The sequence below is a fragment of the Otolemur garnettii genome, unplaced genomic scaffold (genome assembly GCF_000181295.1).
Source record: "Otolemur garnettii isolate 467f Iridium unplaced genomic scaffold, OtoGar3 scaffold00191, whole genome shotgun sequence".
Classification (NCBI taxonomy): domain Eukaryota; kingdom Metazoa; phylum Chordata; class Mammalia; order Primates; family Galagidae; genus Otolemur; species Otolemur garnettii.
Genome location: NW_003852586.1, coordinates 2,826,915 through 2,844,489, shown reverse-complemented (window position 1 = coordinate 2,844,489; position 17,575 = coordinate 2,826,915). Strand labels below are relative to the sequence as shown.

At 35.4% G+C, this 17,575-nt stretch overlaps 1 protein-coding gene across 2 annotated transcripts in view; it reads right to left on the bottom strand.

Annotated features, from left to right (window-relative positions):
- UBA6 (ubiquitin like modifier activating enzyme 6) overlaps nt 1-17,575 on the bottom strand; it is a 70,986-nt gene that overhangs the window by 33,253 nt on the left and 20,158 nt on the right. Inside the window, exons 7-13 of one of the 2 annotated variants that reach the window (XM_003800970.3) lie at nt 15,809-15,889; nt 12,897-13,019; nt 11,204-11,327; nt 9,032-9,135; nt 7,760-7,822; nt 5,542-5,618; nt 4,977-5,043 (exon numbers count right to left, since the gene is read on the bottom strand). In XM_003800970.3, coding sequence (XP_003801018.1) covers nt 4,977-5,043; nt 5,542-5,618; nt 7,760-7,822; nt 9,032-9,135; nt 11,204-11,327; nt 12,897-13,019; nt 15,809-15,889 — 639 coding nt within the window. The remainder of the gene's footprint in view (nt 1-4,976; nt 5,044-5,541; nt 5,619-7,759; nt 7,823-9,031; nt 9,136-11,203; nt 11,328-12,896; nt 13,020-15,808; nt 15,890-17,575) is intronic. The other variant, XM_023507591.1, reaches the window with a different exon arrangement.

Below are 17,575 nucleotides of genomic sequence, written 5' to 3'. Positions count from 1 at the left end.
CATAAATTCTGGTTTCTCTTTCTATTTTGTAAATATTATTAATCTTAATTTAATTTTATGTTTTTATTTTATTACCTTTTTTTAGAGACAGAGTTTCACTTTGTTGCCCTCAATAGAAGGCTGTGGCATCACATCTCACAGCAACCTCCAGCTCTTGGGCTTAGGTGATTCTCTTGCCTAAGCCTTCGGAGTAGCTGGGACTACAGGCACCTGCCACAACATCTGGCTATTTTTTGTTTGCTGCAGTTTGGCCTGGGCAGGGTTTGAACCTGCCACACTCAGTATATGGGGCCTATGCCCTACTCATTGAGCCACAGGCACCACCCCACTAATCTTAACTATAAGCTTCAAGCAGGGCTCAATCTCCTGAAACCCTATATAACAATAGATTTTATGTATTTTTGAGGGAAAAGGGAAGGGTTTTTATTTTTTATTTTTTTGCAGTTTTTGGCTAGGGCTGGATTTGAACCCACCACCTCCAGCATATAGGGCCAGCACTCTACTCCTTTGAGCCACAGGTATGGCCTGGGAAGGGTTTTTATTATACTTTCAATAATATTTGTGGTACAAAAATGGTAAATATGTACTCTATTTCAATTTTCTATATCTCATTATTTTCAACTATTAAGCACCAACCTCGACTCAGATTATGACTTCAATTGTGCCATTTTTGAATAGAGATGGTGGTGACAACAGTGTAAGCAATGACGGGAATGATGACAGCAGTTAGTCTGGGTGAGCACCTGCTATGCCAAGTTGTATATTAAGTCTGCACATAATCTTTAAAATAATCCTAGAAAATACACTCTAAGAAAATGGAAACTCTGAAAGACTACATAACTTATTCAAGATTACATAGCTAGTAAGCAGTGAAGCCAGGATCTAAACCTCAGATGGCCAATTTCACAGCTATAGTCTCATCATTTATTAGGTCATGTTATCTCTCAAGATTCTATTTTTTTTTTTTTTTAGTAAATAAATAAGCATCCAAATCCTGAAATGTTTTGGTTAACCTAGGATATAGACAACAGCCTAAATCTACATTTCTGCACACAATCTCTAGAACACAAGTATAACTACAAAGAGATATAAAGTACAGGGCATTAGCATTACTAGGAAACAGAATATTATAAACTGATTTTTAAGTAGAGAAACAGAGACCAACCCCCCACAGAGCCACCTCTGCCATCATAGCACTACAAGCCTACACAGAGCAGAGAGGATGAAGTAGTTACATAAACCAGAGCCAAAGGCTAAACGGTGACAAAACAGTCTAAGTCATCCAAAGAAAAAGAAACCCCAACCTAAGTGCACAAGGTTCTGAAGAGCATGACACCCTGCAGGTCTCAGCCCTAGTTACAGAGAAGAACTTCTCTGGGAGAGAAAGAGGTGAGCAGGAAAGGAAGGGACAAAATCTGAAAAACAAGACTCAAGGAGGAAGGCAGAAACCAGAGACCACCAAGACAGCCAACATCTCTCCACCAAAATGAAAGTCACCGTTAAGTAAAGTCCTTTCCTGTATCCTGAGAGAAGACAATGTTATAAAAGTAGAAATCTAAAAAGTACCCTAAATCCTTACCCTGTCCCAAAACTAAGCACTAAGCACAACAATCAGTCTGTAACACAATGCTAATGTTAAAAAAGCAGAAAGTTAGAATAAAACATTGTAGTTACTGAAAATTTCCTCTGAACTAATCACAAGTAGTGTGAAATTTATTGGAATAAATTATATAAAAAGCACTTTGAAGATGGAGGAAAAATATCTTGAATTAGAAATTTAAAAACCAACAACCAAAAACGATGACAACTACAACAAAAACAAAAAAAAAGCTGGTGTTGTGGCAGATGCCTATAGTCCCAGCTACCTGGGAGGCTAAGGCAAGAGAATAGCTTAAGCCCAAGAATTTGAAGTTGCTGTGAGCTGTGATGCCACAGCACTCTACCAAGGGCTACATGGTGAGACCCTGTCTCAAAAAAAAAAAAAAAAAAAAGAAATTTAAAAACCAAGAACAAAAATGACCCACTCTGCCTCTCCATACAGGGAAAGAAATAACCTATTAAAGAATATCTTAATCTACATATTGAAATGGGCTCGTTGTGTACCTGAGAAAACGAAGTGAACACTCAACTTTGCTGAGATCTAATTTGGTGACACTATTAGATTTCACAGATGAGGACAAATACCCGGGGTGCCAAAAGGGCAAATACCAGGGGTGCCAAAAATATATATATACACATTTTAAGAGCTATTATCTATGTATTCCTTCTCAAAGCTGAATTGAATTATAGTACCAATGTGGTACGGCATTCACTCAAAATATGGTGGTAATCGAACAAGTGCCAAGTGTCACCATTTGACAGGCAAGACAGTCAGAGAAAATGGCAGAAGCACCAGTCCTTTGAGGTATGCAAAGACCATTTTGAAGTATTTGAAATTAGAGAATGCTGTGGATGCACAGTGACAGTGAGGTGTGAGTATGCAGCAGGACCCTCCATGTACCCAACAGCTGCACGCATCCATGGTAAGTAAGTGAGTAGTTCCCACAGTCAGAAGTGTCTGAACGCTGCTGGTGACCATGTGAGCACCTCCTGTGACACAGAAGTCACATGCATCACTTATATTCTTTTTTTGTTATGGGTGTATATGGAGTGTTACAATTTCAGTAGTTTTTTTCCTTTCTTAAAAGTATACACATTTTTTTGGACCCCTCTGTAAACAGGGTCTCAAGGCAGAAAAGTCCAGATTACTGTTAAAGAGTACAAAGATTAGGCTAGCATCTTATTTCATAGCAAGATATAAAGTAAGATATCTATCAGTGAGGAAAGAAAGATCCTAGAATTTTACATTCAGTCAAGCTAGTTTTCGAGTATGAAGGATAAAGAAAAAATTTGAGACAAAAAACTCAGAATACTATAATCCTGAGCTCCTTCTGAGAAATGCACTATAGAAATTCATGAAACATAGTTTCGAGACTTAACCTGAAAGTCACAATAATCAAGACAGGATGGGCCTGGCAAAGAGAAACAATCAACATGAAGACGACAGAGCTCAGAAATAGGCCTACATACCATGGGTTAGTAACTGCTGGCGAAGATGCCCTCACTTTTGCTGGACAGAACAATGTTTTCAGTAAATGAGCCAAAGTCACTGGACACTCACACATAGAAAACTTAATCTTGATCTATGTGTTATACAGTATATAAAAACTCATGAAACTGCACAAAATTAGTGTACAGTATAATTATGTACACTGATCTGTACTTTGCATGGTCATATCTTGAACTATACTTTGCATTACATACAAAAATTAAATTATTAAATTACTAAGTTATAAAACTTCTAGATGAAAACATAGAAGAACTGTGACTTGCATTAACAAAAATTTCTTAGGACAAGAGGCACAAGCTACAAAATGAAAAACTGACAAACTGAACTTAAGGGAATAATTTTAAAATATGTATCTAAGACACTACACATGTCAAAATGATTAAAAATGAACTGACAATACAAAGTATTGGAGAGATACAGAGCTACTGAAACTCTCATACATTTCTGGTGGGAATGCAAAACGTACAGCTACTTTTTAGAACTATTTGGCAGTTTGGTTACAAAATTAAACATAGAGGTCTGACAGTTAAGTCAATGAACTTGTCCTACAGAAAGTGCTATCTCCCTGGGTGGCGGCTATGGCTCAAAGGAGTAAGGTGCCGGCCCCAGCCCTGGCCAACAACTGAAAAAAAAAGAAAGTGCTATTTCCCTCATTGCTGAATACTGCTACAGTCACCTCAGAGGTACTGCCGTAGGGAAGCTATGCACCAATGTCAGCACCTAGTCCACCCTTCACAGCAATTTTTCTAGGAGGAGTTCATGAACTTAATTGCCAGACAATGACAACAGCTCTGATGGCTATTCCAGAAAAAGAGTTCCTTCCAAAAGTGCTTTGAAGGGTGGAGTAGGAACTGGCATCAGTCAATGCACAGCTTCCTGAGGGGAATACCTCAAAGGTACCATTATAGTGACATTTAGCAATGAAGCATGTGGTGCTTTTTCTGGAAAGAGTTTATGAACAAACTATAGCGGCTGCCAGAGTTTGGGTGTGGGCTAGAAATGATTACAAAGAGGCACGAGGGAACTATTTGGTATTATAGAAATGTTTTCTATCTTGACAGTGGTGATATGTCTGCCCACTTGGAAGTCATTGTGTTCAGTTGAGTTATGTACAGAATTTTGTACATAACTTCATGTAAATTTTACCTCAATAAGCCAAATAAGTCCCTAACCATATCCTTCGGTTTAATCATAGTCTTTAACTCTATTTCTAGCTTTTCATATATTTCCTTTCTCTAACCATTAAATACACAACACAAGGCATTTTGTTTATGACTAGTGAGCCTCTGCTTCAGTACATTTATTCTTTCTCTAGTTATATATACATATATGAAATCAGAACTTCCTACCACTGATGTTAAGACTTTCATTTACCCTTTATTTTCATAAAATAAGAATAAAAATAAAATTTTCAAAAAATTATACTAACACTGCTATGTTGACAGCTTCTTAAACGAAACTGTTTACTGGCAGACACAGGCATCAGCAGCACAAAAAATCATTATCTAGGTGATATGTTCAAGTCTAATCTGATATGCAAAATGTGACTAAAAGATGTGACTGCATAATGTATAAAAGAGGTAAATTACAGGAAAAGCTGATGCCTTACAGAAAATGAAGTTGAGTGGGTTTACAAACCAAGTAAAGGAGAACAGACGAACAAAAGACATTAATACCACACTGATATTCACAACAACACCGTGAGGCTTGTCAACTCTGTTTTACAGGTCTATAAACAAAAGCAGAATTTGCCTAACCTTATAATATCAATAACTAGCTGGGATTTAAAGGATAAGAAACTATTAATATATAAAACATTTATATGTTACAAACGAATTTTTTGAAAGCCATAACTTTGAATATTCACCTTTTCTTCCAAGGTTTCACTTACAGATGTTGCCAGTTTGAACAGTTCTTCTGAATCTTGTTGGCATCTGCAATTCAAAGCAAAGGACTCTAACTTCACTTTTCTCAACTGCCATAAACAGTAGGGCATATGCAAAACTAAAATTATGAACTATATTAAAGAACATGGAATTCTGCTAACAGGTCACACAAAGTGTTTCACTGGCTTAAAGATAACTGGCTTATAAATATATTACTTCAAAATCATACTTAGGACAGTAAGATTTAGTTTTAAATATACAAAGCAAAAATGGGCTAACAATTGAATTAATTCTTAGATTTTGTTTTAAAAAGTGGTAGCTTTTAAAGACTTCAAAGTGGGAAAATTCACATTTAGTATGATTTAATTTTTGTAAACCACTCTCTACACTCCACCCACAAAAAAGGGCAGAAAGCATAAAGAATGGTTATATAGTTCGAAATATGTATTGATATTGCAATTTCAAGGGGGTTACTTTTCTTAAAAAAGTTTTTGAAGTATTACTTTTAAAAAAGGAAAATAGTTATGTTTAAACAGGAAACATTACCCGATATTTGGCTTACGACTGTAATTCTCCTGAAACTGGTCCAAGGCAAGCAAAGCTGTGTGAATCTGTAAAGGTGCCTATGGAGAACAATAAAAATTGGCCAAAATATCCTGAGTGCTTTCATGTGCCAGGCACTGTGTTTAACGCTTTTTAACCACTATTTAATAATCCCCACAATAAACCTATCAACTTAATACTATTATCAACTGTATTTAACATATGAGAAAAAATTGAGGGTTAGAGAAGCTGGTAAGCTCCCTGTAAGGCCTTAGGGTGCATCAATGAAAGGGTCTCTGAAAAGCAAAAAGAAGCCCTTTTATTATTCAGAGAGAAATTTATAAAGCAGAGATCAACTCTGCCAGGAATTAGTTAAATTTGACAAAACAAAGCAGAGGGCCAAAGAAGATTAACATAGGAATGAATTTATTCAAAGGCCAAGGGCAAAGCAGAGCAAGGGGCACCTGTGCAGACTGCATGGGGGGCGGGGTTGTGAGAAGATCAGGGAGTCATTTTTCTTGCAACGTGAACGATGCTGTATCAGAGACTAATTTCCCAACAGACTTTGATCTTGCACCAGGGTGAAAACATGGGTAGTGAGAAGATGGAGTCAGGCAAGCTTAAGACGGACATGACACAGCTGGTCTGGCTGGTTTAGGACCTGCCTGACCTTCACCCCCTGTCTCCCATTCTTATTATTTTGTAAATTTAGCTCCTATCCTCAAGATGCCCATCTTGAGTAGTTTATGTGGATTAATTTAAGATTAACTTTTGAAGTGGAATGTTGTCATAGGTCACTGAAACAGAAGCTCAAAACACAACCCTGTGAAATAGCCATCTAATCTTAAATTACTTGCAGCATAAACTATGCAATTAAAAATTGGGAAGGGCACAAGATATACAGAGTTAGACCTGGCTAGCTATACTGAGCATTTTAACTTATTGTTTTGTTCCAGTTTTGGCTTAAACAAAGCCTTGTAAAGGAGCCTAAGAGTTAATTCTGAAAAAGTAAAGACAATCAAGTTGAATTACACTGAATTATTGGGGGGTCTAAGGCAGCAGCACATAAACCCTTTTCTCCTCCCCCTCTTCCTTTTCTCCTCCTAAGACAAAGACGCCACCCCACAAGAAGTCTGCCCCCCACAAACGGTAACCTGACAGGCAACCTGTGGAATGTGCCCACGCCACCTCCAAATAAAAGTGGTTTCTAACTGCCCCTGCGCACAGAGGCCATCTTTGCACTGCTGAGGTGGGTCAGCCTCCCTTTTCAATAAACTTGGCCTGAAAATCTCTGAGGCCTGGTCTCTGGGCCAAGCCATTTACACCTTTCAGTTATGTTAAGGGTTAATGTGATCTTTACTTTTAACTATGCAAATTAAGAAAGAATGTCACATTGGAAAAAGGTAGCTTTGGGTATATAATAAGTAAAAATTTGAGTAAGAACTGGTGAGCTGTTTCCATCCTCCTACTCTATTGTTAAGCCTTGTCTTAATTTTGTAGAGTTGTGTGTTTATTAATAAACTCTGAATACTGTAACTTGGCCTGTACTCTTTTATTTTATCCTGGTTGTCCTTCCTGCTCAGAAGGGATTTATCTGACCTCCCAAGAACCCACTGTTTAAAGCTCCAGAATGCTTTCATTAACAACAGCACCTGTTTCCACCCAGGCATCCGGCTGGGGTTCACCAGGACACTGCATGAAAGAACCTGGAGTGATGTCAATCAAATGACATTGGCAAAAAGTTGGCACAAGAACAGCTAATTCCTTTTCCTTATTAATATTTACAAATTTGGAAACTGCTAATTTCTTCCTTACCACAAATACATTTATTGTTACAAAATTACCTCTAGTGATTTAAAGAACTAGGATATACAACTAAGATTTTTTCTTTAGTAAGAAATATTTATTATATAAAATTCTACACACTTCAGAAAGTCTTCTAATAGGTCATCTCTAAATTATTGAAATAATCTTTTAATCATCTAAACTAGCAAATCATTACAAAAGTAAAGCTTTTCCTATTATTCTAACATTTTTTCCATGATACAAATTCCTGTTTTTAACCCTTGAGCGTCAACTTTAGATATGTGAGTATAACCCTTTACTAGGAAACCCAACACCAAGGTAAGCAGGTGGTTACTCTATTTTAACCTTATAACCACTAGCCAATTCCCACCCCCCACCCCTCTGCCTCTCTCAAACCTGCCAAGTGTTTAGTTACCTCAGGTTTGCTGAAATCTGCAATAAGGCACTTCGGATGTTTTATTTGCCTTTCCAGTGATTCCTAATTAAAAAAAAAAAAATACAACTTGTTACTTGAGAGCAACTGAATAATCAGTTGACAAAACAAAATATGTTATATGTCAATACACTAAAAGCAATGGAGATCTCTCTTGAAGGTCTGAAATAAATGAGGTTGACCTGGTATGTCAACCTGATATGATCTGATACTTTAATCAAATATAAAACAGCTACCATTCTTCCTTACCTTGACCACATTTAAAAAAAGAAAAGTGAAATAAATCAACCTGTTCCACATAGTAAATCTGGGACCACTTAGTAAAAATATTGGCATTCTTGAAAAAAATTATGTTTAAATAGAAAAGCTACTATATTTTTCTATATCAAGTTATCAAGATTTGTTATGCCTGACGAATAGACTCAAGTTAAAACCTTCTCAGTGGATCAAAGGACACAAAGGAAAAACAAAAGCTCAAAACACAACCCTGAAATAACCACCCAATCTTAAATTACTTGAGGCATAAACTATCCAATTAAAAATTGGGAACAGGGCACAAGAAGATATACAGGGTTAGACTTGGCCAGCCATACTGCACATTTTAACTTATATTTTCGTTCCAACTTTGGCTTAAACAAAGCCTTGTAAAGGAGCATAGGAGTTAATAGTTCTGAAAAAGCAAAGACAATCAAGTAAGATTGTAAGATGTAAGCAGCAGCAGATTCCTTAGTTCCTAGACAACAGTAGTCTCATATTCTCTCTATGCAGCTAATTATATTTTCCTTTCAACAGCAGGAGTTTCCAGGAATTATTTTACATTTCCAGTGTATACACTATTTTTTTAATTTATAAAATTTTAAAAATCTGGATTATCATGTTAATATAAAAAAAATTCCTTATATGTATTTCAAACAAATAGTTGAGTAATAAAGCAAAACAAGCCTTCCTAAATCTTTACATGTTTTATCTCATCTTAGAAAGTAAATTATAAAGTACACTCGGCTCTTTGATGATTAAAGAAGCTAAAGTTCCTTTGGGGTATACGTATACACCTCAACTATATGCATATGGTATTCTAGCTATAGAAGATACGCAATTTTTTTGTTGATATCAGTTTATTTCCTTAGATTAATTCCATTTTCCTCAAAGTAGATGCACATTAAAAAACAAAATCAATTTGGCCTTTAACTGTTAGGTTAACTGAGTATTTTCTTTTCTGTAAAGAAATATTTTTATGCAGAAAAAAATACTTACAAAGCAAAATGTCTTAGGAGTCTTGACTTGGACAGCTATTCCTCCATGTAAATAGGGTTCCAGTTCTGTAGTATCACCAATGCTAAACGAAAATGGTGATATCACTAGAATAAAAAAATAAGAAAACCATTATATAGGAATATAGACATTTAAATTTGGAGACTCATCCTCATGAGAATGTTAATTCTCTTTAGTTTACAAGGTTAAGATTCTAGAATAGTTTTTTATTTTTTTTAATGGAAGGTTGGGAGAAGTATAGGAAACTAGACTATATTTTCCGATGTGAACTTCAGGACTTAAAAATAACCAAGAAAAGTCAGAAAGAAAAAAAAATAATGAGAGGTATTTATTTTCAGACATCAAAACAGATCATAAAGCCTCACTAAGATTGATACTAATTATGTATCATACTTCTACAATTTATGCAGTGTGCTGCTGGCTCATGAACAGACAGAGAGTCCATTAGAAAATCAGAAAAAGACCCTAGTTCACAAAGGACACAATAAAGGTGCACCTCAAACCAGTGAGGAAAAAAGATTATTTGACAAATCTTTGGGGGGGGGAAGTCATCCAGGAACATATCTATCCCATTGTAAATGTAAGTTTTAAATGTCAAAAAGTTTAAATGTCAAAATTGTTTTTAGATAAAATCATGGAGAAAAAAATCCTTTATAATCCAGCGCAGCAGGGTTTCCTAAATAATACTCAACATAAAAGCCCTAAGAGAAAAGACAGAAAAATTTGATTATATAATCATAAAAAAGAAAACTTCATGATAAACTCCCATCACAAGGAAAGTCAAAATAAAAATACCAAACTGAAAAGTATTTGCCATTCATATTAAAAAATTGGCAAATATGCCCTATAAAATCAAGAGTTCCTAGAAATGGTTAAGAAAATGATCAATAACTTGACAAGAAAATGGCAAAGGACAGATGGCTCACATCAGAGAAAAAATAAATAGCTCTAAAACCTAAGAAAAAGATACTAAACTTCATTCCTAATATGAAAAAGGTAAGTTAAAATTATTCCTTGTCCAGGAACAGTTTGGGGGTTGCCTATAGTCTAAATTACTTGAGAGGCTAAGGCAGGAGGATTGCTTGAGACCAGGAATTTGAACCTGAAGTGCACTCTATTTGTACCTGTGGATAGCATGGGCAACAGCAAGACCCTGTCTATTTATTTTTATTTTTTTTGAGACAGAGTCTCACTCTGTTGCCCTGGCTAGAGTTCAGTGGTGTCACAGCTCACAGCAACCTCAAACTCCTGGGCTCAAATGATCCTCCGGTCTTAGCCTCCACAGTAGCTAAGACCACAGGCACCTGTCACAATGTCTCATTAGTTTTTCTATTTTTAGTAGAAATGGGGTCTTGTTCTCACTCAGGCTGATGTGGAACTCCTGACCTCACACGATCTACCTGCCTCAGCCTCCCAGAGTGCTGGGATCACAGGTGGCACTCAGGTGACAAAGAAAAAGAAATGCTCTGATATTTTTATCCCTACTGTGAAATATTATATAGCCATGAAAGAAAATTTAAAGGAAAAAAAAACCTCTACAATTACTGATGTAGCACTATATATAATCTGCTACCGTCTATGTAAAAAAAGGAAAAGGAAAACCTGGATGGGTACACAATAAATTAAGAGCAGTGGTTACCTGTAGTAGGTAAATAAGAACGAGAAGGCAAGACCAAGGATGGGCAGAAAACTTTCACCATAAAGATTTACCCTTTCTTGTTTCTGAAATATTTGCTTATTCAAAATATTAAATTAAAAAAACAAGTGAGCCCACTTTCCACTTAACATATAATAAATATTACTTGCATATTAAGTAGGTAGAAAGGTCAGCAGAGTAAACACCAAACTTAGCTGCTGTTACCTCTTGGAGAAGGAACCAGGTCTGAAGTAGGATTCATTTTTAATTCTACTTAATCACACACACACACATACACAAAATCTTTTTTCACATTAAAAGATATCTACCTTAGAGAAGTACCAATTAGTGAATGTTAAGGAAAAAAAACCTTTCATAATAGCCACTCTATATAAGCATTACCCCCCAACTTCAAAAGAATGAAGGTGAAGCTATGTTCCCAATGCTGACTGTAGTATCTGAACTATAAAGATGCTGACTAATAAGTATGAATGAACTAATAAAACATATAAATTTACCAGTTATTTGTTGTGTAGATCCATTTAAACCTGTCATTCCATTAATTTCTCGAAATGTTATGAGTTGTCCTGTCTCAAGTTTGTGAGGATGATTTTCAAGGCAAGTGACAATGCCAGGATTAGCCTAAAAATAATAAGTTCACATATTCTTCCAAATCTTACACAAAAAAAGTTATCACAAATTTCTAAGCTATTCTTTTCCATTAGTAAAAGTAAGCCTTAAAGAACTGTCACAAAATAATGATGAAATTATTACTGTTTTTTTTTTAATGAATGTTAAAAATATCTATTTTTTGTGGGAGATGTTCTGGAGACTTTACAGAGGGGTTCAAATATTTCATATATTTAAAAATTCTCATGACTTACAAAAAACGGAGTTATTTATTAGTTTCAAAGTCATTTAGAAAAAAATCTGTATACATAAAAAAAATAACCTTGTCCAATAAAAGAAAATAGCGACAAAATATAAGAATCCAAACTATCTTTTGGGGCTTATTCCAACAATGTGTTATTCTTGGGGACAAATTAATACAAAGTAGACAAGGTAAAAGGCTAAGAAGTAATATGCCTGAAAGAATAACTCAGGTGAAATAATATCCCATTCTGTAGCAGAATGATACACAGGATGATTTTTCAATAAATTTTTCTTAACAAGGCATGAGAGAGACATTACACTGGTTTTAAAAATAAAACATAAAGACAGACGCACAAATACTAGCACGCCAAAGTATATTACCATTGCCTTATATGTATTTGGCTTCTCTGGGGACTTTAAAGTAAGTTGATGACAAAGAGCATGAGTAAATTATTTAGGTTAAAAAGTATTAAGAGGGGATCATAGTCTTTTATGATTTCTCTAGTTCTTTTATGTAATAAAAAATTAAGCTTACTGGGCGGAACCTGTGGCTCAGTGGGTAAGGCGCTAGCCCCATATACTGAGGGTGGCAGGTTCAAACCCAGCCCTGGCCAAACTGCGACCTGCTCCCCCCTCCAAAAAAAAAATTAGCCGGGCATTGTGATGGACGTCTGTAGTCCCAGATACTCAGGAGGCTGAGGCAAGAGAATCACCTAAGCCCAGGAGTTGGAGGTTGCTGTGAGCTGTGATGCCACAGCACTCTACCAACGGTGATAAAGTGAGACTCTGTCTCTTAAAAAAAAAAAAATTAAGCTTACTTGATATCAGGTATGGTTAGAAAATTCAGACTTTTTCATTTGAAGCTCAATTAATTTTAAACCTGATCTGCCTTCTAAATAATGTTATAGAAACATAACAAATGAGAAATGACTTTGTCTAAGATGATTTGCAGCCCTTCCTATATGGTCAGAGTGTTAGGCCAGGTAACCCACATATTTCATACATGCATGATCTGACACTGAGATCAGTCCATGTTCCTAGGAACATGACTCAGAACAAAATTAAAATTTATGGCAAGCAAATGTTGATCTTTAAGTATTAAATATTGTTAGAGGAAATAAAGAATATACTTAATTAATATGCAGATTTCAAGTTAGTTTTAATATATTGCATTTAAAAAATTAACAACATATTCCATTATGAGTTATGGTAAAACACTGCAAAACAAATAAAAAAAATACTACTATGACAATATTTTCCTAATACCACCTTTTTGAAAACAACATTCACATCAACTTTAAAAAATTTATTTTAAAAAGTTCATTGATATAATCATACTTGCGTTATGTTTGAAATAAAAATTTCTTTTGGCTCTTCTCCTGTTGTATCTAAAACTTCAAATTCATCGCCAAAATCACAAAATAATCGTGACCAAATCCCATGTATATCTGCACTGATGAACTGTGAAATAACAAAACAAGTTCAAGTTTATTTAAAAAGCCCAACTCAACTGTCTTAGGCCCTTTTATGACAATTTAGTTTATAATTAAGAATGTCCTTTATAATATAAAATGAATTATAAATACAATACATTGTAGACTGGTTTTAGAAATAAAAGTGTTTGGTATTTGGTAAACAGGTATCTGTTTACCAAAGAAACAAGATTAGTGCATTATCATTATACTTCTATGGTTTTTTAAAAAACTAAAATTCTGGCCTTGTCACAATATTCAAACACAATTAGTAAGAAACAGATGTCTTGGTTTGATGGTCAAGCAGTGACTTTATACTTGTTTTAGAGAAGATGAATGGAGGAGTGTCCACCCACCAAAAGCAGTGCTATTAACGGAAAGCAGAAGAGCTGAAAACTGAGAGCAGAGGGGACAGAGAAAAAGCTGAGAAACCAAGAGTGCAAATCAAAGTCATAAAGGTAAAAATTAAATTCTTAAACACAATTATGTTTTATTAGAAGTTTTTCTAACACATCCATTGTCTACAACCCAAAAATTTGTAAAAAAAATTTTGTGCTTTGGGCAGCGCCTATGGCTAAAAGGAGTAGGTAGCTGACCCCATATGCTGGAGGTGGTAGGTTCAAGCCCAGCCCTGGACAAAAACTGAAAAAAAAAAAAAAAAAAAAAAAAATTTGTGCTTCAAGCTATTTTTAGACCTATTGCTAAGAAAATCCTTATTCTGTAATGCATCTAATCTTATATAAAGTAATATTTTTCTGAAAAAATTAAGCATATTAATATTTTGATATAAGAATCTATCTTATTAAAATAACTTATAACCCTCATTATAAAAGTGGTGAGATAGTTAATGGAAGATTCCCTCCCACTTGATCATATATTACTTTTATTGATCAAAAGGGGCATAGAAATATTTTTTATGAAACATAAAACTGAATACCTTTAAAATTTTAAAAGCTATAAATTCCAAGACATTCTTTTTTCTCCGAAATACTTTGAAGTAGTGCTATATCTATGTCAATTACATAAACAAATACTTTAAATTATAACCTATTAAGGTTATTTGTAAAACTTTCGTGTCCTGTTGTATATTAACTGACTGTTCTCTTAGTCATGTGCTGAAATTGTAACCCATAACATAAATGCTCAAACGTAAACACCACAACCCCAAAATTTGCAGCACACTTAACCATACAGGATAATTTTGACTTAGCACTTAAAGGAACAAACATCTTTTTCTTTTCCTTTTTGTTTCCTTTAAAGGAACAAATGATTTCAAAAACAAAGGAAGTGGAGTTAGTAAAATGCATTCAATTAGAGGAGAAGAACTATGATCTTTCCCACAGAAACCTGTTCCCAATATCACCACCACCTACTTTTATACTAGACAGAAATCTAGGATTTTTGATCATTCCTTCCTTCATAACTCATTCATCCACCCACAAGTTCTGTTAGCCTAAGGAGGCTGCACAGGGTATCGTAAACTCAGTGATTTCTCACTATCTCTATTCCCATCTCCTTTGGCTGAGACACCAGCATCTCCAACGGCTCCTACAGGTCTAGCCGCTTCCATTCTTCTTTCATAATCCAGCAATTCTCCTTTGGATTCTTTCATGACTCTTTCATACTCTTAAAAATTACTGAGGATTCAAAAAGCTCTTGGTTTGCAGAGATAGGTAGAGGGTCATATCTTACAGGATCTTGGAGGATATTTGATCAAATTTATATTTTTAAAGAGTCATTTTTGGCTTGCTGTATGGAGAATAGACTATAGCTCTTATTTATGTAAGTTATACCTATCCATATATTTTGTGTTAAAAATTAAAACTGAGAAAAATTTAAATCACAAGAATATTCAAACATATATTCCATTAGCTGTTGGAGCAATGACATCAACACATCTCATAGACTAAAAAATTTCACTGTACCAAGTAAGATAATCAGAGTGAAAAAGGCAAATAACTAATACCATGTGAGCAACATGAAAACAGTTTGACCATGCAGATCTCTGAAAGGTCTCAGGGATCCTCAGATTCCTCAGAGCACACTTTGCAAATAGCTGCTATACACAGAGGACCTCCCTGACCTTCTAATTTAGAAAAACAAGCACTGGCCCCTCTCCCAACATCATGCACATACTGTTCTCCATTCTTTATTTAGATTTTTACTTCATAGGACCTCAACTACTCGAAAACATATCATGTACATTTTTTTTTAACTGTATATCTTCCATAGTAGAAGGTAATTTTCATGAGTAAGAACATTTGTCTGGTACTCAGTACTAATTTGAAACTAGTAGATGAACAATTACAGGCTCACACAAGAGAGAAAAGAAAAACCAATTCAAGAAGAGGGGTAGGGAAGTGGGGAGAGGTCTTAGCAAGCCCCCACCTAATAGGTACAAAGTAGGGGTATATGGTACACCTGCCAGTAATACGGCTCAAATACAACTTGGACTTTACTAAACTGAAATTAAAAAAAAAATTATCTTGCTCACTAATGTATTCTTAGTGCCTAGAACTGTATTTGGTACATAGATATTCAAAGAATATTCATAAATGAACCAAAGAATATCTTGAAAACCACTATCATATCATATTTAAGAGGTAATCCGTCTATAAAGCAAACTTAGAACTTAGTTTTAAAAACAGGAAATGAATATGATACCAAAATTCAAGAGAAAAATCTTACTGTGACTGTTCCCTATTTATAACCCACGGAAAAGACACAGACTCTGACAGAGGGAGTACTCTTCCTTTTGCTCACTGGTGTCGCTGTTACCTTAATTGGAGGACACCGAGAACGGCAGAAGTCGTTGACCTTCTTCTGCAATGAAAGTTTGACCTCAGTCAGCACTACACACTGTTGAGAATACAGAACAAGAAATTAAAGACCAGAAAGTGTATACTTAATATACATATACACTAAAAATACAAATATACAGTAGAAAGCATGCCAGTTTGCACTATAAAGATATACTTTATCCTAGTAAAAAAAAATTACTACCCTATTACATTCCATTCTAAGGTTAATATCTTCAAAAGTATAGAACAGCAAAATAAAGCATCATACACTTTATGATATGATGGAAAACCCACCCACATTAAATTCAGTAACTGTCAAAGGCTTCACAATCAGACCCAAGTATCCTATATCAGCGGTTCTCAACCTGTGGGTTGCGACCCACAGGAACTGTATTAAAGGGTCACGCATTAGGAAGGTTGAGAACCACTGTTCTATATAGTATTTATAGACACCAAATGGTTAGAGATTTGTTTTATCTGTTACTGCCATGGAAAAACTAACCTACCCACCAGAGTACTATTTTCATGCCAGCTTAAAGGGGTGACAATTACATTTTTAAGAGATACATTAGGTATAAGAACAGGTGGATTTAACTTTACTTGACTATGGCAGCTTCCTATATGGAGATGTTCCTCCTGGGGCCTCTTACTCTACAAAGTTCTCACCCAGGCAGGGTGTAAATAAAGGCCCCAAACACTCTTTCATGCTTATTTCTCAGGGCTACATTTGTGGTGAAAATCTTGTGGGATGAGGCAACATTTCCTCAGGGACAGAGAGAAGGCTTAATCACTGCTTAATACAAAACAGCAAGTTCCTTTAGCTCAGTGTTCTGGGAAGTGACCATAACTCATCCAGGTGACACAGAGCCCACACAGTGCAAGAGCAGGACCCAGTGAGGCTGGAGGTGGTGGGCGATGAAATGTCACACCCAGGGTTTGTGTGATGTACTGAGTAAAAAAGTCCTTAATCTTCCACTAGGAACCCCACCCTATTCTATGTAAGTGAAACAGAAACAGGCTAACTTAATAGTTTGCAAATACAAAATCAAACACCCAACATACAATGAATGTGATTTTTTTTTGGATACAGAGTCTTACTTTGTCGCCTTCAGTCAAGGTGTCATATGCCGAGGTGTCATAGCTCATACCAACCTCAAACTCTTGGGCTCAAGTGATTCTCTTGCCTCAGCCTCCCTAGCAGCTGGAACTACAGGTGCTGGCCACAATGCCTGGCTATTTTTAGAGACAGGGTCTTATTCTTGCTCAGGCTGGTCTCAAACTCATGAGCTCAGGCAATCTACCTGCCTTAGCCCCCCAGAGTACTAGGATTACAGGTGTGAGCCACTGTGCCTGGCCTTGAATGTGATTTGTGTTTTATTAATGGTAGAAAAGTCTCTGCCATTTCTTTGAATTCTGCCTTGTCCTAATGCTCTTGAAATACAACCTCATAAACAGGATTTTCCACTCAAGTTCTCATTTCCTTTACTCTCTCATTCATATTTTCTCTTATTTCTGTGTTGTAGTCTCACTAATTTCCTTGGCTCTTTCAATTCATGAACGTTATTTTTAATCTGTGTACCGAATTTTACAACTTTATTTTCATTTCAATAAGTTCTACATAGTTTTATCATCTATGCCTAGTCTTTTTTAATAATGTAAAAAAAGTATAAATTATTTTATATTTAATCTCTTAAGATTTAGTCATCTTGAGTATCTGTATTATATTATAGTCTCTACCCAAGAA